The sequence below is a fragment of the Pungitius pungitius genome, chromosome 5 (assembly GCF_949316345.1).
Source record: "Pungitius pungitius chromosome 5, fPunPun2.1, whole genome shotgun sequence".
NCBI lineage: Eukaryota > Metazoa > Chordata > Actinopteri > Perciformes > Gasterosteidae > Pungitius > Pungitius pungitius.
The window spans coordinates 14,616,458-14,637,919 of NC_084904.1; the positions used below are offsets into that span (position 1 = coordinate 14,616,458).

Below are 21,462 nucleotides of genomic sequence, written 5' to 3' on the forward strand. Positions count from 1 at the left end.
CTTCTTTAAGACCTTGTCACTTGAAATAATCGGCCAGTCTTCCTTTCACAACTGAAAATGTGGATTTGTGCTAAAAGGAATTTCCCAGTAGAAGCCTTACTCAACAATGCTGGACCGCCCCCTACAGGTAAAATGGTATAACTGATGTAAAAAGGAGAAGACTCAGCACAGCCGTATAACTCAAAGCGGATATTATCATCATCTTCCTATTGCTGGGAACAAAAAAGTAAATCCATTTCATCACTAAGGATACATTTTTAATTAGTAATTTCATAACAAATGCTGAGTTTCCACATTGAAAGAATTAACATACATTTTTTCAAGTGACACAGCGACTGACAAAAAACAAAAACACAGCATAGACAGTATTCACAACCTGCTTGACATTCCCATTACCCACACCATCAGATCATTTAACGCCGTATTTACAAAGCTCACTTCCACTTAACTCATTAAGAAATCTCAGATCGTGCATCTTCAAAAGTATCCGTTTAACAAAAATCACGGGCTAGGAATCTTTTTCTCTTGTTCTTTTGCTATTTTTTAATAGTAGAGTGGTTAAATGACAACAGGGTCATTGTCCTCCAGAGGATCTCTCTGTCTCACATGGCCAGAGACACACTTGCAGTCAGTCCCACACACAAACAAACAGACAGACACAGACGAGTCACAGTGTGTCCTTATCATTGCTCAGTGGGGGAGCCCTGCTCACATCCAAACAATCTTAAAAGAGTACACACGTTATAAATCTGCATACCTTACAGGTGGTGTACGCTCTGTGGGCATTACGCTGCTCACTGCTGTGCAGGCAGGGCACTTACTCTAAAATGGCACCCTTGATGCCACCTAAACACGGGTTGAGCAATAATGCCGAGGCAGAAGAAAGGTGAAATGTTCAATTGAGAAAACAAAGAAAGAAGTGTAATATATTCATATTTGTGTTCATAGCACTTGAGACACCATAACTGTAGGGTAAATAAAATGAGATTTGAAAAATAATTCCAGTAAGTCCATCTGGGAATCCATTAAAAAAAAGGTGCTTAAAGTCTCAGTTTTACAGCTGCACAAAGATGAGGTTTTCCAGGTAGATTCAGTTAAAAGAAAAAGAGAGAGGATGTGTGTTAGGATTAGAGCGAAGCAGTGAAGGCCTATAATGTATTCATTGGTCTATTTAATGGCATTTCTGAGTAACAAAGGCAAGATGGCTTGATTCATTTGACTGTAAAAAGGAACCTACGTCTATATAACGATTTCAATTAGTTGAATATGGCTTATGACCTTGTCTGTACAATATAGGTGTTCTGCATCATATAACCTTTAAAGCCAACAATCAACCAACATCGTTTTACACTACATGATTGATTTTGGCTTGACATTGCGTTTTCATTCTTAGATGCAACTGCATTTATTTTCATAATTTCCCTTGGACCGGAACTCGTTTGATCCATCTTGTTTAATTTATTTAAATCAAAAACATGGTCTGCTTTCAGGGACAACACAATTTATTTTCTTAATTTCCAGTCGTCCTCTGTATGTCTAATGCATTGTCTTCGGTTTTTAGAACCAATTGATTTGTTTTTGTTACAATAGGATTTGTAGGTAGAATGTTGCTTTGTGACAGACCACAACTGAGTTATTATAAAGCTCCAGTTGATCACTTTGGCTGATAAGGCAAGTTGTGTATTTAAAAAGGAAAGTGCATTGACTCAATGTCCCCATAGCATACTTACACACACACACACACAACATAAAAAAACTCATCCCATTCAAAATAAAATACCTCCTCTCCACTTGAAATTGGTAAACATCAATGCCATTATTAATAAATTAAAAAAGGTTCAGCAGTTCACATTCAACAGCTGGTTGTGTGTGTATCTGTGTGCAAAGGCGTTCTGGGCAGTCAAGTTGTAAAAGGTCACAACTGTCATTGTTATCCCGTGGCTATTTTGAGCAGCTCCAGGTCTTTGCGCGTTTGAACTTCAGGTGGCCTGCAGCCGTATTCATCCAGACCCAGAGGCAAATACCGCTCCTGCAGCCCCAGGAACATATCCTCCTGCCCAGCTTGTAGTGAGACCCACGGAGGGGGTGGAGAACTACCCCGGAACCCCCAAAGCGCCAAACTCTCTGCATTGAGGGAAGGAAAATAAGACATGTCTGAGAAAGAGACTGATACCAAAAAAACAGTAAGTGGACAGAGAAAGAAAGGGAACCACATTTGGGTGGTTTTTACTAACCTTTTCCGTGCAGATCAGCAGCTTTTGTCATACCGAATGAGACCAAATATGGCGCGACACCAACTAAGCCCTCTGGCTGACCTCGTGTTGCCATGAGCACTATAGACCTAGCAGAAGCAGTAAATAAAGCAAGACTATGTAAAACATATATTTATACCAATTAGGAAAGCCGGTCTCATGTCCACACTACGTCCATGTCAGAAATGCAAATCTGGTGTGAACTTATTTTCCCAGGCTCACCCATTTGGTATTCCAGTTTTCAGATACTTTTCCATCTTGCCGTCCATCTTGGCAAATACGATTTTCTTGGTGACTTTCCCAGAGCAGGCATCCACAGAGACCAGGAAGTACCCAGGCTGTGTAAAGGGCATGGCCACCATATTCACCTGGCAGGTAAAAGAAGAAAAAAATTGGTTAAATAAACCATGCTTCACAGGCTTAAATCACGTACATAAAAGGCGACATGTTTGGCCTGGCATACTCACACTGATGAAGGAGGTGTTGTCTCCTTTCTTCAGCTCTTCGCTACTGAGGGACTTGACTTGTGTCTGGACGTAGGAGGTCCATGGCTCACTGGAAAACACAAGCTGAGACCGATGCACATTGATCAGCACTGGTGGCTTTTGTTTAACCTGGATTATTAGACGTCATATTAAATGTAGATACTCGTACCCCTTTAGCACCACAGCCTTTGCAGGCCTGTGTATTGAGCTTGGGCATATGCACCACTGCCGAAGGGGTCTTGTAGTACTTTGGGTAGGCCTCAGACGTACAGTTGCAGGTCTTTTTTGACGACGTGGTGGCCACGACTTTCACTCTTTCGCAGCCTTTTGATGAACAGTAGCTGTAGCCATCACGCCCATGCCTGGCCCGGAGGTAGAGCCACAACAAGCTGCGTGTGAAGGGAGGAGAAACAGAAAGAGTTTGATTAACTTAAGGAAATCAGAAAGTCTCAGCCATCAGTGTAAGAAGGATGACCGTTGTAGATCAATTCAAGACACTATTAAAAAAAAACAAGGTCCGACTCCCAAACCGTAAACAAACCTTTTGAGCCTACTTTATTAGCGAGGAAATGCATTTATTGTTTGTTCTCACCCAACACTTCGGTCGAAGAAGTACTTCCTCTCTATGGGCCTCTTCTCCAGCTCTTTAAGGGACGACACAGTGCCATAGTCCGTGAGCTCATCAAAGGTGTTGCTTTGTCTATCATTGATGTCGGCCATAATCTGAAACGTGGTGTCTGATGGATAACACAGTCCCACAAGGACCCAATCATCTCTGAGGGGGAGGGGAGAAAGGACATTAAACAAAAAGGTTCCTAAAATCTTCATCTCTACTTCTAATATGATGAACAAAATGAACTCATGGTACTCACTTGTCAAAGTTGATGAGAGAGAGGACAACCTCTCTCGGTGCTGGGCCATTCCAGTGCAGACTGTAGCTCTTGCTCATCATTAAGATGGGCTGGTACTGCTGAGACACGGCACTCTGGCTGTTGATCCCCCTCAGCACCAGAGGAGCGTCAGGATATTCATCTCTGCAGATGGATAAACTGAGACTCGGGGCTCCCTGCGTCTGGATGTACACCTGAAAGAGAAGAGGACGCGATGGAGTGAAAGTGTCACTAGAGGGTGAGACCAAGCGAGCAGACCCCGGCATGCTGTACCTGAGAGTAGCGGCCACTGCAGATCACTCCATTCCACTGGGAGATATTCACACAGCCGGGATGTTGGATCAGGTAATTGTCTGCTCTGCCAACGTAGGTGTCCGTGTATCCTGTTACTGACCCGTCCACATCATGAAAGATGGAGTTTTTGTCACCGTCCAGGTCGTTCTGTTCAAACCACTCCCCCGGGCGACCAAAGAATACCCGCAGATCCACCTGAGGGTGTTATTTGCAAAGAGTGACGTGGAGGTAAGCATCTTCATTTAGTACAACAATTCACTATGAAGTACCACCTCTGTCAAATGTTTGGGATCGTTCACTCAAACGCTGCTGCCATCTAAGGGAAACGTTTACTTGAGGTTTGGAAGAGAATAAGTTTTACAACGAACTTATCGAATTAGATATGCGTCTGATAGACTAAAATGTAACATTAAAGTAAAGGCAGTGCACTGTGCTGCCTTACCATTTAACCAACACAAGATGGAATCAGGGATTTACAAGGATTTTCACCACGCCCGACTTCGAAAGGGGTCACAATTTATTGTGCTTTCCTCTGTCTACTAAGGCTTCAAATAGCTACCAACTGAGCTGTGATAAAATGAACACGAGGGTGAGAGCAAATGTCTAAGTGAAATCTCTCAAAAAATATGTGTATATATTTAAAAAAAACAAAAGATTAAGTGATTTTACCAAAATACAATGTTGGATAACAGGAAAAGGGGAGTCACATGGAGGTACTTAAAATGTAACATGACCACAAGTCATATGGTTTAAACAGACAAGCTAGGAGTGAAACTTGGAGCTTAAGTATCAGTCATTGTTTGTTATAATCATAAATACATTAAAGGTATCCCACAATTTAAAATGGGTTCATGCTATAATACAAAAACCTATTGAAATATAATTGCTTCCTGTTGACCCTTATTGGTTACAGGTTGTTGTATTGCACTACACTTATCTATGCAATTTGAATATTAAAACGGTAACTGCAAAGTGTGCCAAGATGTTAAATGTTGACGTTAGCTTACACTGGATTGGAAGTCGAGCTGGGACAAGTTATTTTGTGGGGTGAGCTGCCAGGGGTTCTTCAAGAAGAATCCGACTGCGCTGGTATAACGCTCAGGTGTGGGGAGGAATCCACGAAACGTACTCTGTGTAAGCCGCACAGGACCATCGTAGATCTGGAAACCTCGGATAGGGAAAGTCCTGCAGAGGAGAGGGAATGAGGGAGGACAAACAGCAAAAGAGGGAGACAGTCTTTGTTTACTTTTCCTAGGTCAAGCATCTATTTACTTTGCATTTGCTATTAATAAAACATTAAAATTATCAAACTATTAACTTTTTCAATGTAACCATCTTCTCTCTGGCGATTAAAAAAATAAAGAAGGGCAGCAGCTCTGGCAGTAATCACCATGACAAGAGAACCAGCGAGTGAGCCAGATGTCACAGTGAGGTCAGAAGGCCTTAAAATGCCTGCAAACATACTGGCATAAACTTTAGTTCTTGAGACAAAGAAAAGGCAGCTCGTAGCCGGTCGCTTGTTTAAGTTGCTCTCCTCTTGTATAAAAATCATGTGATGAGATCGAGACCCAGAGGGGACATAAAGTTCAAAACTCTGCTCTGATTGGGATTGCCCACTTAGCCAGACGTTACAGCATGCAGAGACTATAAATGTCCTCCTATCAGAAGTCCTATCTAAAATGTTGGTCAGGGAGGGAGGAGTAGTGCAACACCCTCAGTGCTCTCATTGAAAAAGGCAAATCAGATGGATTTTTGACCTTTCCACAGGTTCCCTTCCAAAGATTATCAAAAACTCAATGATAGAGAAGGGAAAATCCACTCCTAACTTAATTAGTCAAGTGCTACAATGAGTAATCCCTTTCTACAAAACCATGCAAGTGTTGCCACCAAAGATTTTCCTAAACTGCCTAAAATACCACTAGAGGGAAGTCAGTCAACACAGAACTTCCTTTCACGAGTACAGCTATGACTTAGCTGTAAGCAGCCTCAGCTGCCCAACGACCCGGTTACCTTGGTGGCTCCCTCGTCCCGGTTTGTTTCCCCCCCCATCGTATATTTCTTTCTATATTCCTCCAACACTTTCCAATACTATAGAAATCTTTGTTTGATTTGTATTTTCCTGCAGTTCCTTGCATGCATTGCAGCCCCTCACCTGTTTCGAGGTAGTGTTCTCATCTTAGCATCAGCGCCTCCTAAACCCCAGTATTTATTCTGTCCTCCGTTGGTGCCTCTGTTTTGGCTTTCCCCCACAAACAGAGACTGTGTCACCTCCTGACTGGATCCCTCGTCCTTAGGGTAGCTGCCATCACTGGAGAGATTAAATAAAAAACATATAGAAATAAAAACATCATACACATTATTTATATATATAGCAAAACCATTAACCGCTAAAATGTTTGTAAATGTTTATACTTTTTAATGGATGTGATGAGTCACTAGATTACAAACGCAACATTGTTTTTGGCAAGTTTATAAAAAGTGATCACTGTGACTACAGCAGAATGATAGAAATGCATACTGTACCTGGCAAAAGCCAAGCCTACTCCATTGTCTGAAAATCTGTTCAGAGAAAGACACAATTTGCATTTTTTGTCCACAAATGTTTTTGAAATACCATAAGCATGCCATTCATAAGCTATGGACATAATTCCCTGAAGTGCAATAAAAATCACTGGGTCCTTCGGACGTGGGCCTCATTTTACAATCGCTACGTCGGATGAGTGTCACGCAACATTTTAGCAAGAAATAAAAACTAAACTGTCAAAGAATGATTACCATGTTGTAAGCCAGCTTTGAGCATGAAGTCAGGTCTAATGCTAAGTGTGTGGAAAAGAAGCAATTCATCAACTGTGGTTGATGGGCTCACAAATATTTGCGTTGGCATAACATTGTATCATTAGCATCAAATCAAATGTGTCAGTTTAGGGTTTTGTGATGAAATAATTTGTTACTTTTCTTTTTTTTTCCAGAAGACTTGACATTGATCACATAATTCATGAGTCATCTCACCCAGAGTTTCGGATGACGATGTCGCCGCCCCGAATCCACGCTCCCAAGTCGTTGTTCTTGAAGGAGATCAGAGTGTCGATGACTGCCGCCACCCGCGGCTGGCTAGGGTCGGCATTTCGGTGTGGTCGGAACCTGACGAAAACACACACACATTAACATGTGCTCGTCCATTTTCATCATCATCATCTTCCAGGCTTTCCGGTGTTTTCCCTACCATTATAACAGGGGGGGGGGGGCCCTCCCCCCTGAAAAAAACGCTCCAGCAGACTGACAACTACCCCCCTGTTGTAAACCTTGGGGAAACACTGCATTCCATTGACTACATTAAATACTTCATTCAATACATGTAGTCCCTTTTGAAAGGTTATAGCTCCACTATGGGGAAGTAATGCAACCTTCTCAATAGATCAGGAGTTATCTGCTGTAGAAACTGAAAAGGAGATTTGAGGTGTTCAAAGACATTGTTTTTTAGGCTACTGTTGATCAGATCCTTCAACAGTATTTATGCTCTAAAAGAATTATGTTAAAAAATTCCATATCCACTAATAGAAATCTATCAAAATCTGGCTGTAGGGAAAAACACATTTCTTATTTAACATCTTACTGTGAAGTGTTGGTTGATGTGAAATATTAGCCTGAATGAAGAGACAAAGAGGGCAGTAAATTACATCATTTAGAGGCAACACTGTCCGGTCCCTCTCACTCTCCCTCACATGACATATCAATACTTCGTACACATTTCACATCCTCCCCCTCATACCTAGGAACACACATTTACGATCACACACACGCACAGAGAGGGGCCAGCGGTCTCAGTAGACACTCAAGATTTTTCTTTCCGTCTGCTTGAGGGCTGTATTTGGGTAGGGAGAGTGGAAACTGTATCTGTGGAGCCTTGTTTTCTCTGTAAACACAGGCCTTCCACCAGAAGGCAGTAACAGAGCGTAAAGACATCCATCTTTCCAAATCAACGGCCCTATACTAGAAGATAACTTAATTCAAAAACATTTAGATATTAGTAAACCACAAATGCCGCGAGATTTACTTGGTGTATCTGTACACTATGATTGGCCACTGTAGACCCCTTGATAGTACACAGCTGTGCCCTTTGTGTAAAGCATCGTCTGTAAACTTCTTCAAAATGCAAAATGCTACCACACATACACACCTGGCACTGTTGTCTAGACACAGGTATTCCCGGGGGTCCGCAGCACTAGGATTTGTGGTCTTCACTCCTTTATCAATGAATAAACCTGCCTGCGAAGATGAAAAAACGATTACGGTAAAGAAAAAAAACTCAGACTTAATTTTTCAGACTTACAGAAACCAGACATTTTATTTTAGCTTGACTATAAAAAGCTAAACGACCAGTGAATCCATCTGCTGATTGTAAGCGCTTTCAGGAAGTGATCTTATAACGGATCTCTATAATGCCAACAAAAGGCAAGGCCCTGTTAATGCTGTGAATGGTAATGATACTTATGTTATTCGTTTTGGATATCTTGTGAAACCAGAGAACATTAATAAAAAAGCATTAAAGACGGGCTCATAACCTGCTGTCTATCACCAGAGTTGGATTTCCTCCTTTTTAAGCAGGATGAGAAGTGTCATCCTGTATAACTTCATGTTGACTTGGTTTGTTTGTAAAATGTGTGAACAGGAACTGGGGCTAAAACGCAACTATGTAAAGAAATGTCCCAATGTTGCTGCCTAAACGCTCCAAAGTACAGGTGCAAAAGTACACCAAAACTAGTGAGAGATTCAGGATGGAACATAGTTGTATTTCTGTTGGACGGACATGAACAAGGTCACTGGTTTAGTTTACATTGTGGGATGGCAGGCAATAATAAATACTAAATACTACTCAATATAAACTCTGGGCCAAGAGAGGTAGAGCGAACGCTGTACAGGGTACTGCCAAAAGAAAATTGTTTAATTTGTATGGAAATGCAACGTGCATTTACACAGTGTATAACCTATGTATTAGATGTGTATGAATTGTAGATGTTACAAGTGTGTGTGTGTCTTCTGTATGTGGAAACCTGGCCTCCCAGTCGGTCCTATGGTGTGAGCGCGGCAGTCTTAAACCTCTGGGCCCCGTCCTCTATAAGAGAGGCTGCTGTGGTCAGGCTGAACAAAGAGCTTACAGTTCACCTGCCCGACTTCTGTCACTAAACATAACAGAGCGCTATTGTACAGTCTCTTGTACAGTCTCTTTTTATGCAGGAACCAATTAAATATGCAGTAACTTGTGTCAATGTTTCTTAACAAGTAATGATTATTGTTTTTGTCTTGTTTCTATAAAACACAGAAGCTGAGACAAACAGAGACAAAACTGAGTTTTGCAACCGGCCTGTTTATGGAAAAGAAAGCACAAACTAACATAAAACTGCAACAACATAGAAAAAGAATAAACACAAACTTCTTGGATGATACCTTAAAGTTGGAGTGGACACGGTTGTTGTAAAAAATGCCGAGGGGAGTGAGCTCTGCCTTGGTCTCTGGTACCAGCCCTCGAGACAGTCCGGTGGAGGAGCTGTGGAACACAAACCATATGCCAGCATCCTGGGACAGGAAGGAAGAACAGGGGATGAATCCTAATCTTGGTACAGCGGGGCAAATTCAGGAATTTCATTATCTGTGCTCAAACGTGACTCATCATCATCTGCAGGCAAAGCGTTACGGAAAGAGAAATAACAAATGTGTGCAACCGGGCTGGATGTCATACTACATGTGGCTCCTTCATATGAACTTACGGTCGTTAAAGTTCTATATATAGATCTTTAACGACCTATTTTATTAATTTCCTCGCTGACCTCGCCAGCGGTCCTCAAAGCGGTTTATACCGAAATTAATAAAATAGGTTACAGAAGTAGGGACTCTTCAAACGAGTTTCCCCCCAATGTCAATGAGCCCCTCGTTAAAGCCGGTTAAATCTCATTTTATTCATGGATCAGTTTTTAATGAGAAAGACTATTTCCAATTTTCATTATGCACAGTTCAAATACTGAAGGCATGCCAGTTGCATATTATAAATAATAAGAAGTGCTCCATGTTGATCATTCATTTTATTAAATCGCTTATAAAAAGCTGAAGCTGTTTTCTCACGTGACTTTGATGTTATTACCTGAGAACCAGCAGCTGCATTGCTGATGAGATTGTTGTTGGGGTTGGCAATCCAGAATGTTGAAACTGCCCTGGAGAACAGCAACAACACAAAAAGATAGACATTACACACACAGACCTGAATGCAGAAAAATATATTAAAAGAGGGCAAGACCATGGCAGCTGGCACGCACTTCTTGTTTTTGCAACAACATAAAAACATCCAGTGGAGGTTGTTATTGCACGGATAAAACCTCCCTGCCGATATCTCTGTCACACACACTAAAACTAACTACAGTGTATCTTTGACGTTGACCTTCTGTTAAGTATCTGTATGGGAAACCTTGTAACAGTGGAGCCACACGCTGAGAGAAGACAGAGGGAAATACTTTAATGTCAGTGTGGGAGATTGTTCCGTCATAAAGGGACACTGTATATTGAAAGGGTACTAAAATATAATTATTATCTTCAGTGCAATAAAAGGAACCTCCATGTGCAAATTATGATGGTTCAGAGAATTTACACTACAATTTCATGATAACTTGCAGAAATTCAGTTTGTCTTTCATTACTTATAACTACCGCATGAGACCCACAAAGTCATATCCAGCGCCTCTTACTTGCACTCTGTGCTGGGTGAGGGAGTGTAGCCCTTGTAGACTTTGTCCTTGATGCTGGTGCAGAAGGTCTCGTTACGGTCAGTGGGCAGCAGGGTCCCGGGTCGAGTGAGCAAGCCGAGGTTGCGGTACAAAGTGTTCCGCTGCTCAATCCCATCCTCCATGAAGAAACAGTGACCCAAAGTGTCATAGCCGACTGTGTTCTTCACCTGGGTCAAAGGAGGGAGACCACACAATCTTTCAAAACTAACGCGACAAATGAGGATTCTTCTGCCAGAAAAGGAAAATAAATACAATTCACAAGTCAGGTTTTCCTTTTCTGAGGAAGAAGTGGATTGCAGCAAAGGAAGAAATAGTTCACATCATGTTCCAATGATGTGCCGTCTTCCATAAGACTTAAAATCCCTGAATTAATTTCCTCCTAGAAGCGTTATTAAACCGATTTAATACCATGTTGAGAGGATTGTTATCAAAACAGACCAACGAAGATACACAAGAGAATATTCACATGCATGCAAGAATGGAAACAGGAAAAAAAGAAAAAAGTCAAACTTTGTCATTTCGATTTCCTCTTGCTTTCAACCCAAAGTCCTCAAGGAAAACAGTTCTCATTTGGCATGAAGAGGCAGCATAACTTTTGCGCACACACCCTGTCACAGATACACAATACTTTTGCAGTTCATAGAAACACTTGAGTGAACATCTAAAAGGATATTTATATAAAATTGCCAGATGAATAAAAAATCATGACATTCGTCCAAAGAAAGGGACAAATTGTCTCCCTTCCTGACAGACAGTCATGAGAAAAGAACGTTTGATGAGAAGAAGAAGGTGATTGAGTGGAAGAAAAAAAAAAAATGAGGAAACGAGCCATTACGGAAATCCAGGAATTCGAATGGTTCTTATTTGTAGGAGCGGCCCTTCATTTGCCCTTGAACAGATTATAAAGTCACTCTTCACACATGCTTTACTAACCAGCAAACCGTTGGTGGCGTGTATGGTGAGGCAGCGGGAGAAGGAGTGGTGTATGGAGAGACCGTCCACGTAGGTGGGCTCCTGGTAACCTCCCCTCCGGTCCACATCCCCGCACAAGTGGAAGTGGAGCGGGTAGCGGCCTTTCTCCACCTGCTGGCCCATGTTACTCAGCTCCACGTGGGACAGATGCACTGATGAGAAGTTAGCTACAATCTTCCAGTACGTGTGAGAGAGAGAGAGAGAGAGAGCAAATAATAAGCCAGAGTGAGGCATAAGTGGCAAAAAAAAGGTATCGTTCAAGTGAGAACAAAGAGCCATTAAACACCAGGTTATTGTTATGCTTCAAAAATAAACCAGCGGTCTACCCAGTCTGGTCCCTTTAAAATTTTAGGTCTACAGTATGAACTCTGGCTCTGTTGGCATCATGCTCTAGTAAGTCCCACTGCGCCAAAACCACAGAGGTTTCTCTAGGTGAATAAGTACCAGGAGTCATAGAAGTACGCAACTAAAAAGGTAAACACACATCAATGCACACAGGCAAATCAACAAATGGAATGGGAAGCACATTAAGCTAAACCCGATTCAATAAATAATAGAATACGGTAATGGTTTGCAATGCTCTGTAAGAGGTATTGTTGTGGCCATGGCATAATTCACAGTCTGGTTCCTGTTAAAGAAGTATTGACTAATCCTTCCTGTATAATGACAAACTAATTGTTCCTATTGTTGAGGAAAACTGCAATGATGTTTGACCTTAGTCAGTGTTACTCAGACAATCAGAGAGTCTGTGTTCTTTCACACGCAGAGAGAACATTGTGTTTCAGATCAAATGATTGTAATGTTGTTTTTTGCGTCAATGTCCAGATAACCTTGCGGTGCCCAAGATGATTGTCTAAATCCACGGTCAACTACCGGCACTTGGGTTTCGCCCTCAATTCTGTCTCCTACAAGTATACACGCTGAGTTTGCTGGCCCACAGTAGTTGCTGCATACACTGTACACATCAATGCGAAGGCATGCATACTTATTGATACATCTGGCAGCATGTGGAGATGGGAGTGCGTAAGAAAAGGATTGAGAAAATATGCAATGGTGAGTGATATGTGTGCGATGGCTCGGGGAGACAGTTAAGGTAGAAAAAATAAATACAAAAAGGGTTTATTTAGTCAAGCACGGGGGTGGGTGGGGGTTCTGTTACATAGAACCTAAGGAATGTTATTGAGTATTTGCAACCAAAGTCAATTAAGTCAGACCATCATTAATCAAATGATTGCAAACTCCTAGCCTGTGTAGAGACACGATGAGACAGCACAGTTCAAACAAGAGCCTGTGCAGTAGAGCTACACACACCTTAATGTGGCCCCCAAAGGTGTCATGGTTGTAGAACTGGCACAAGTTGTTTCCGTAGCACGAGCTTTCCATTTCCCCGTGGATGAGGATGTTCCTGGAGAGCAGAGCGACTTCAGCGCGCATGTCGACCCCGTCTACGATCTCCCCAACATGGTGATACTGAGGCCTCCCTGGGAAGAACAATCTTCTTGGTCATATGCTGCAACAAACAGACTTTGGTGGAGTATAATCTGGTGCACAACTAGGCAAAACATGGACGGATGGTGGAAAAAATGTCAAATGTAGATGACTCACAGCATTCCATGAAGAAGGAAAGAACATGAAGACTGGAGGAAATTTCTACCTGGAGACCATAACAAACTATGGTTTTATGTCCTTTTAAGTGGGGAGACCTTTTCACTAAACGCCATGTTATATGTGAAATAAATAGGAAGTGGCATTCAAACTAAACTGCAGTGTTATATTTATGGGCAATGGTGTGTCTCCAACAGTTAACCACAGGAAGTATGCCTAGCAGCACACACTCAAACAACTACACATACCACAATAGACAGGTAAAAGCAAATGGAATCAAATACATATGAAACGTAAAGTAATCATTTGTTCGATAATGCAGAGAATACTAAAAGCCACAGGGTGCAGCTGCCAATGGTAACGCACAGCAGCAGTCCAGCTGCTCAGCGCTTCCTCAACCCTACGCACGCAGAATTCTCTCCAGGAAGGGAGTTGGCATTTGTTGACAACGGAGGAATGCGATTAGGCCGCATCTTGGATAGTGAGATGTACAATGAGTAACTAAGAGATTGTAAGAGAAGATCATTAGATAAGCAGAAGGAGGAGGTTGTGAAGTAGAAGTGAGGTTTCCAAACTAGACTTTTAATGAGAGTTGCAGACCCCTTGGAGATAACAGACCCTGGGTGTGTCACTCAAAGCCCCCAAAATATTAAATCAGCAATATTTCTGACTAGAAATCACAACCTGCTTATTTAAGAAATACACAAATTCAGTTGTGCCTCAGTTTCTTGTAGGACTTGGTCTCTCTCTCACCTTGTATCCTGACTTGCTTGGCGTGACACTGAGAGCAGGGCAACAAGGTGAACTCTTCTGCCTGGTGCATGGAGTAGTCTGTGCTGGCAACCACAATCTTATCCCCGGGATGCCAGGTCTGCTTCACTTTGTCCTGCAGGTTCAGCAGCACCTGGTCCACAGCATCCACCTGGAAGCCGGAGATGGGATAACCTAAAAAAGAAAAGGGAGTTACGTTACAGCATTTCCTTTAAACAAAACAGTAAAATCCTATCCAAACAAATTCTGATGCCTTTTTATCATGTATTGTACCGAGCCATGAAAGGATCTAAAGAAGGCTGGCTTTAAGTAAGAAGAAAAAAAAAATAGGAAGGAGGAAAGAATAAACTGAAAAAAAGAATAGTAACACCTATAGGTTTAAGTAGTGGTTAAATCCTGGCTATAGTAATTGGCATGCTGTAAACCTCAATTTACACGGCAAAGAGAGAAGCCGGTCCCTCTATCTGGACAGGTTTCATACTGCAGAAGTCTGTTACTGTGAAGAACTACAGACAAAATGCATCAAACAACATGACAGAAGGCATAACGTATGAACGGCCGAACGCCATGTGCCAACACTGGAGTCAAACTGATCATTTGAAATTGACGGCATCACAAGCCGTTGCTCACCATGCTTCCACTCGCTGTAGGCCGTGACCGAGAAGCCCGCCCCGTTCACAGTGGTGAAGTTGCGTCTTGCCAGAGCTCGGCCTCCCGTGTCGTGGTTTTCATATTCCCTCACGTCCTCGGAGCACGAAGCGTTACCACCGCCCACCACGGAGACCAAAGCCCACGCCTTTCTGAGTGGACCAGAGGGATAAAGAGAAGAGTGGGCGAGAGACAGAAAGGAGATGCAGTTGTTTTCAGACATGGCGGTGAGTGGGCTCGTTGCACACAGACGGATGAGAGGGACAAGTGATCAGGGTCTCAATTTCCCATATAAGCTCTCTGAATGAAGGACTATACCAAAAAGTTACTTGAAAGTCACTCATTCCTGGTTCAACATTACAACTCGTTTCATCACTTGCGTGGCTCACACTTAAACGTTCATAAACACAAAAACAACAATGTTTTAATCATTTTAAAAAGGAGAGCTGAAGATGAAAATATTTTCTAATAAAGACTATTTAATCTTTGTCTTTCATTTGTATGACAAAGCTAAAGATCATATTAAGCCATGGGAAGGGGATGGTACCTGCGGTAGAGAGAGACAGAACCAGAATCAGGCAAACACAACCTGAATGTACAAATGTCTTGCAGGTGTAACAACTGTGTCTGAATCTTTTAGGTAAAAGGATGAAGACGTATAGATCACAGACACACAACCCTCCCACTAAGGACACGGATCCAACACACAATAATGATGACATGATAACTCACGGGCACATGGAAAAGGGAGTGAACCAGTGAGTGAGTGTGTGGGGCCGTGAAGGCAGGGCGAACCCTCGGACCGAGCGTTAAGCAGGATACGGGGAGGCAACTGAATGTCAGAGCGAACGTCATTTGTCTAATAATAAAAATGATGTCAGACAGTTGCAATGATTATTAAAATGAAGGGCAGAGAATTTCAGGGTTAGGGTGATTGTGTGGCTCAGAGGAATAACGGGTGTCTATTCCACATCCCAAACTTAATTAAACAAAAAAACTTGGGAGAAGCTTGAAATTATTTGAACGTTTAGAGGCGTGGATGGCGCTGGGGATTGGGCGTATGAGCTAAAACAAGACATGCAACGTTCAATGTTTGAAACGTCATGTCCTTTGTTTCCGTACAATGAGTTACATCCCTTTTCTGTGGAAGAATGAGTCCAATAAAGAAAAAGCCATGTTGCTATTTATGCATATCATATTCTATGACCATTGGTCTACCGCTAAACACACCTTCAACACACAGTGGCGCTACCCAAATGACCTTTTCACATCCTTTAACCATTCAGACGCCATATTTTAAACCTGGGGAAGCAGTTGAAGGTTCTGATGAAGCCAAAGAATCTCTGCAGAAGGCTCGTTTCCACAGACGCGTAGTTTGGCACTTAACGCATACAGGAAACGATCCCAAATACAGTTTCACACCCATCTCTCTCTGCCACTAGCATGGATCACAGCAAACTAGCATTCGTACACTTGAATAGAATACAGAAGCGCTCCATCTAATCACTGGAGAACCAAGTATCCTCGAATATTAGGAGCAGTTTGTAATCCTGTGCTAAAACCCGTCTCTGCTCTTATTAATTGCTTCCACGGGAATATTCACAACTTGAACGGGTTTTTTCTTCACTGTACACCACAAAAATACACAAACGGGACTCTTAACAACGCACACATTGCGGTTTGTGGCTTTCTGAAGAAGCGCTTGTTTCACTGTTTCCTTTTATAGCCACTTCCTCGTTATGATCCTCAACAGCATTTTTAACAACCGCATAGTTTCACTAGAAACAGCCAATGCTGGGAAGCAGGAGGTGTATTCACTGCAGATCGGTATGGACCTGTGCTTTTAAGTGCTCTCTTGAGAGACAAAGATGAAACACAGAGGGGTCAAGAGGCATGAGGCCAGCGCAACCATTTGACATGTGGCAGGAAGGATGGTTAACACCCTGAGATCAACTTAAGGTCAAAAATGTTTTGTGAAACATGCCCATGAGAACGCAGATGTACACAGCATTACAGCGAAGACATAAAAAAACAACAAAGCGAGCGGCCCAGTGGGTTTCCAAGTACGTGCCAGCTCCGTTCTCTGCAAACACCCATAACGGGCTCGTAAACCCATCTACACTTCATCATGACGCGCCACCATGTAGGTTGCATGCTTTGACCGCAAGACTCACGCAGGTTAAAACCACTAAGCCTAACATTATGGGACTTTAATGAGACCAAACAGCATGTTCATAAATGCACGGTATTTGCTTCCACCTACAAAGGACAGCCGCAGAACGCCAAGATAAAAATCTACACTGCAACAAACACTGAGTAAGAGAGTGCACATTCGTCTTATTGCTTCCCGCAGAAGCGACTGTGAACATACAGAGATGTGTATCGTCTGCTCATTTAGAGGGGATCAGTTTGAGGACTTGGCCTGCGCCCCCATGGGTGAAATGTGAGTCTGTCTAATGTGGTTTGGCACTTTGCTTTTTAATTGACCAGGGACCAAACCGAGGGAAATGCTTGCACATAAGATTTTCCACGGAAATGAAATAACATTTAGGTATCTGAATAGAACAACTAATGTCACGTAAAGTTCAAATGTAATTTTTTTTTAACTTCACAAGCTTAAAGAAAACACTAGCCTGTGTGGACAGGACATCGCCCAAGCCTCCCGTATCTGTCCTTCTGCACGATGAACATTAAATCTTTTGTCTACATTTTGCACAAAACCTGGAAACTGACCAAACGTAATCCCGCTTTCCTGTACGTGTTTCCTTTTTCTGGTACAGCGTGATATAACAAACACTGACGGGGGAAAGAAAAGGGACCAGGAATAATTAGGAACAATTTGAAGGAAAATCCCAAAAGAAATGAATGAGATACATGAAAGAGAACATTTTCCAGCGACGACTAATGCACGCTAGTATTACCGCCAGTCCACGTAAGTGAGGGGTCTTACGTTAGCCCTTGAACCAAAGCACAGGAACCTTCGTCATCATCTCCAAGATAAATATACAAAACACTGCCAAAAACAAAACCCCATGGAAGAGCAACACAAACTCTCCAAGAGCAGCCCCCCTCCCCACAAAAGACACTCCAGGCCATCAGCAAAAACAAATCCATGTGTAAATTGAGCGTTCCATTCGTTTACCTGTATTTGAGCTCATAGACAAATCTGCTGCCCAGCTTTTCTTCGATGGCCTTCTTGGTTTCATCCAGGAGACTTTTGGAGGCGGAGTCTCCGACGGCCAGCGCGACGATGCGGCCGGCCGGCAGGGAGAGCAGCAGCTGGGTCAGCCGCCGGCTGTCGTTGCGGGACTCGTACGTGTCGTAGCGCTCAGAGAACAGCAGGGCGGCCGTGTCCTGGTCGACAACGCGCAGGTTGATGCCTCTGCTGAAGGTCCGGTTGAAGGCGTTGCCCCCCGTGTCCAGACCGGACGCCGGGACGCTTCGGGTGAGCAGAGACCAGGAGACTCTCCGGGTACCGTGCAGCTCCAGAGTGCCGCCTCCCATGACCCCTATGAACTTGCGGCCGAAGCCGGGCACATCGGACGCCGCCGCGTCGTCGGAGCGGCCCACCAGAACTATGGTGGCGCGAGAGCGGTAGCGGCATTTCGGCGCGCCGATGTGAAGGGCCCCGCCGTCCTCGATGAGGATGTGACGAGTTCTCAGGGTTATGCGTTTGGAGCCGGCAGCGTTGTCCGCAAAAACTAACAGACCTGTAACGAAATTATAATAAAAAATAAAGTCAGTGTGTGCTGCTCATATATGTTCTCACCATACTGCATATCTGTGAGCTGGCATGAAACTGCAGACCCATATACCTTGAGGAGCTTACCTCCTGACTGGATGGTTAGTGAGTGGAAGGTAGCCGAAGACTCCAATCTCAATAAATGTCCCCTCTTGACATTAACGGCATTCTTTGCTTGGTGGCCCGGGTTCCAGCTGGTAAGCGATGGATTGTGGTCCGGACAATTGGCTGCAAACACAAAACATCAGAGAATGATTACAGAGCTCTGTCCTGCTCGTCAGACAGGGATGCACAAAAAATATACACAGAAGAGTTACGGGTTTACACATAAGAATGTATGTAGAATAAGAATAACATGCATTTGTAATTTGCAATACTGACCATCTAGTGCCTCTCCGTTGGAGATACTGAGGACGAGGATGATGGTGATGACTAAAGCGCCGATGGACACGCCTATACAGATAAGTGTGTTCTTGTTGTGCTGGCGGCTCGGAGCCCGCTCCCTGCGCTGGTTCTCCTCCGACAGGGTGAAGTTGGCCCGTTGGTTCGGCGGGGGCCTGTGAGGCTTCATCGGGGGAGGCGGTGGAGCCTTGACGGGTGGCGGCGAGCGGACCGGAGCCACCCGCCCGGGGACATAACCCGGAGACCTCTGGTGGTTGCCGTGGGGCGGAGCCGCAAAGACCGGGAAGCGGCCGGGGCCATCGCTCGTCGGCATGGTAGAAGATTCTTCTACCTATGGAGGAGGGGGGAAAAACGTGGATGAACTTGTCCTGTTCTTTGGGGGGGGTCGTCGGTAAAGTAGTTCCGAGGCAACGTTGGATTAACTGTAATACTTCTTTGATGGCCCCCTGAAACTGGTTCGTTGTCCGCAAACTTATTTGAATAACAAAGCATACGAGTCAGTGTTAAGCGATGAGATATAAAAGGAATAAAAGAAATATTAAAGATAATTAAATGAGTAACAGTAGGAGGTGAGAAGGAAGACAAAGTCGGATTCTGGGGAAACTGCCAATTCTCCTCAAAGCACCCGACTCAGGGAGCTCCGGGTAAAATGTCTTAAAAATAAGATTACTCTATTAGGGCATACTTAAAAAGCGTCAACGTATCCCAACTGGTTTCGCTCAACCAGAGTGACATTAGCGGCTCCTGTCCGCGGCAGCAGAGCAGGTAACAAATAACGGATCTCAACATTCCACGGACTATGTTAACACGGCAGAAACAGATGGCATCAATTACAGTAAAAGGGGAAAGAGGAGAGCACAGCAGCTCGTGTCTGCGCTCGCTGTGTTTCACATAACCGGAGGAGGTAGCACGAAGTGATCTGAAGGACACACACACACACACACGGGTCAAATAGACAGACACACAAACATGAAAAGGGTAGAGGAAATGACACTGCAGGGAGGGGGAAAAAGGGCTTAAATGGCACTTTTGCTGAACACAAACACCCCGTACAACGTTACAATCCATCCATTTCCAAAAAACAAAGTCAGCAAGTTCAAGCCTTCATGACCGCAAAACTGACCCTTGAAAAACAGACACAACTTTCTAAATCTTTACCTTATTAAATCATCTGAGTGTCTGGGATTGTGCCACACGCACACACACACACACACACACACACACACAAACAAACACAAAGCACAGTCCTGCCAAGTCGATTAGTCATTATTCGAGCCTGGGGAACAACAAACGTCTTCAATTCATAAACGATGCCATGTACAATCAAGGGCTGCTCAACAAGGGCTCAGTCATTGACGCAGGCCACAATATGAGCTCAACAGCAGCGATCTCACCCACTTCAGCCTGGATTGTGCCACTCGTGCCTCTGAACCAGACTCGGGCTGATGATTCTCCAGTTTACAATAAACGTCAGCAATAAAAAAAAGTATGCTGGTTACACTTGGTTTAGATGCACCGGACTGACCGTCTGATGTGTGTGTGTCACAGCTTTGTCACGAAGCCTCGTGCATTTTCCCCAAAACCGCGGGGCTCGAGTCTCCTTCAGAAGTAGGAGAGACCTCAGCTGTTAAGAGTCATCCTCGCTTTGGGAATCGACCTCGCGACGCGACAAACAAGAGGGCCACGTGTTGCCTCATGAGAACGAACGAATCTGTCACAGCTCCTGACACCGCCACACGAAGAGCAAGTGCCGACTTAAAAAAGAAGAATGAGTTTATTGCTTGAAGTTAGTTCGTGGCGTTGTTTGGCCGAAGTGGCTTAAGGAAAGGACGCAAGGAAACACGAGGGTTTAAATGTTCATTCAGCAACATGCAAAGAGACAGAAAGGACAACATGTGTCACACACACACCCCCCACAGTGTGCAGTGTGTGTCATCTTAGAAATATTAAAACGAAATAATCATTTCCATTGCGGTGGCTTTTCTCTGAACGTTAGCGAAACTCTACTCTTGAAGTTACGTTAGCTGCACAACGTTTACACACGAGCGCTCTCTCTCTCTCACACACACACACACACACACGAACACACAAACACAACACCATTCACCACGTGTATTACCAGCGAATTGACCCAGACACCACAATAAGAATCATTGCGAAGATAATAAACCCGCATCAAACACTAATAGTTTCAGTAGGTCGCGGCTCTCCACCCCCGGCGGTTGACAGACGGACACGGGACGGCGTTACCGGGGGAGGGAGGCGGGAGGCGGTGGGCTCGTACCGTCGGTGAGACTCCTCTCCCGCTCTGTCCATCCGCTCTCTGCCGAAGGACTGCGCTTCGGTAGCTCGGCTTCTTGTGTCCACTTCTTAAATCTGTTTTTTTTTTTCTTCACATGGTGTGTGTGTGTGTGTTTTGTTGTTCTACGGAAGATGGGCTGTCGCTGGTCCGTCGGGCAGCCCCCTCCGTCCCCACCGAGAGCTTACCAGGCGCGGCCTGCGAGGGAGGAAGTGATGATGCGTTCACGTTCCGTAGGACAATCCAGGAGAGACAGATCGGAACGCGTGATTACGGTTGTTAATGCTTTAGATAGTCAGAATACTTTGTATTAATAACAGATTATCTTGT

The 21,462-nt window shown here is 43.8% G+C and overlaps 1 protein-coding gene across 1 annotated transcript; it reads right to left on the reverse strand.

Moving 5' to 3' along the window:
* Positions 1 to 236: 236 nt before the first annotated feature.
* On the reverse strand, positions 237 to 21,386 carry cemip2 (cell migration inducing hyaluronidase 2). Its single transcript, XM_037482956.2, has 24 exons — positions 21,118 to 21,386; positions 18,813 to 19,164; positions 18,519 to 18,659; positions 17,832 to 18,399; positions 14,672 to 14,841; positions 14,024 to 14,215; positions 12,977 to 13,146; positions 11,627 to 11,839; positions 10,655 to 10,860; positions 10,058 to 10,127; positions 9,367 to 9,495; positions 8,099 to 8,187; positions 6,931 to 7,062; positions 6,445 to 6,480; positions 6,074 to 6,229; positions 4,929 to 5,106; positions 3,901 to 4,116; positions 3,610 to 3,821; positions 3,330 to 3,512; positions 2,907 to 3,126; positions 2,720 to 2,821; positions 2,475 to 2,620; positions 2,235 to 2,341; positions 237 to 2,124 (listed from the first exon to the last, which is right to left on the reverse strand). The coding sequence occupies exons 2-24, from the start codon at positions 19,144 to 19,146 to the stop codon at positions 1,931 to 1,933; spliced, it is 4,164 nt and encodes a 1,387-aa protein (XP_037338853.2). The 5' UTR covers positions 19,147 to 19,164; positions 21,118 to 21,386; the 3' UTR covers positions 237 to 1,930.
* Between the last annotated feature and the right edge of the window lie 76 nt (positions 21,387 to 21,462).

Excerpts from the sequence above, each read along its gene's own strand:
- cemip2 (XM_037482956.2), bottom strand. The coding sequence starts at position 19,146 with ATGCCGACGAGCGATGGCCCCGGCCGCTTCCCGGTCTTTGCGGCTCCG. Across the intron at positions 14,842-17,831 it reads GTCTATGAGCTCAAATACAG|AAAGGCGTGGGCTTTGGTCT; the intron begins GTAAACGAATGG and ends TGGTCCACTCAG. Across the intron at positions 10,861-11,626 it reads ACGCCACCAACGGTTTGCTG|GTGAAGAACACAGTCGGCTA; the intron begins GTTAGTAAAGCA and ends CCTTTGACCCAG.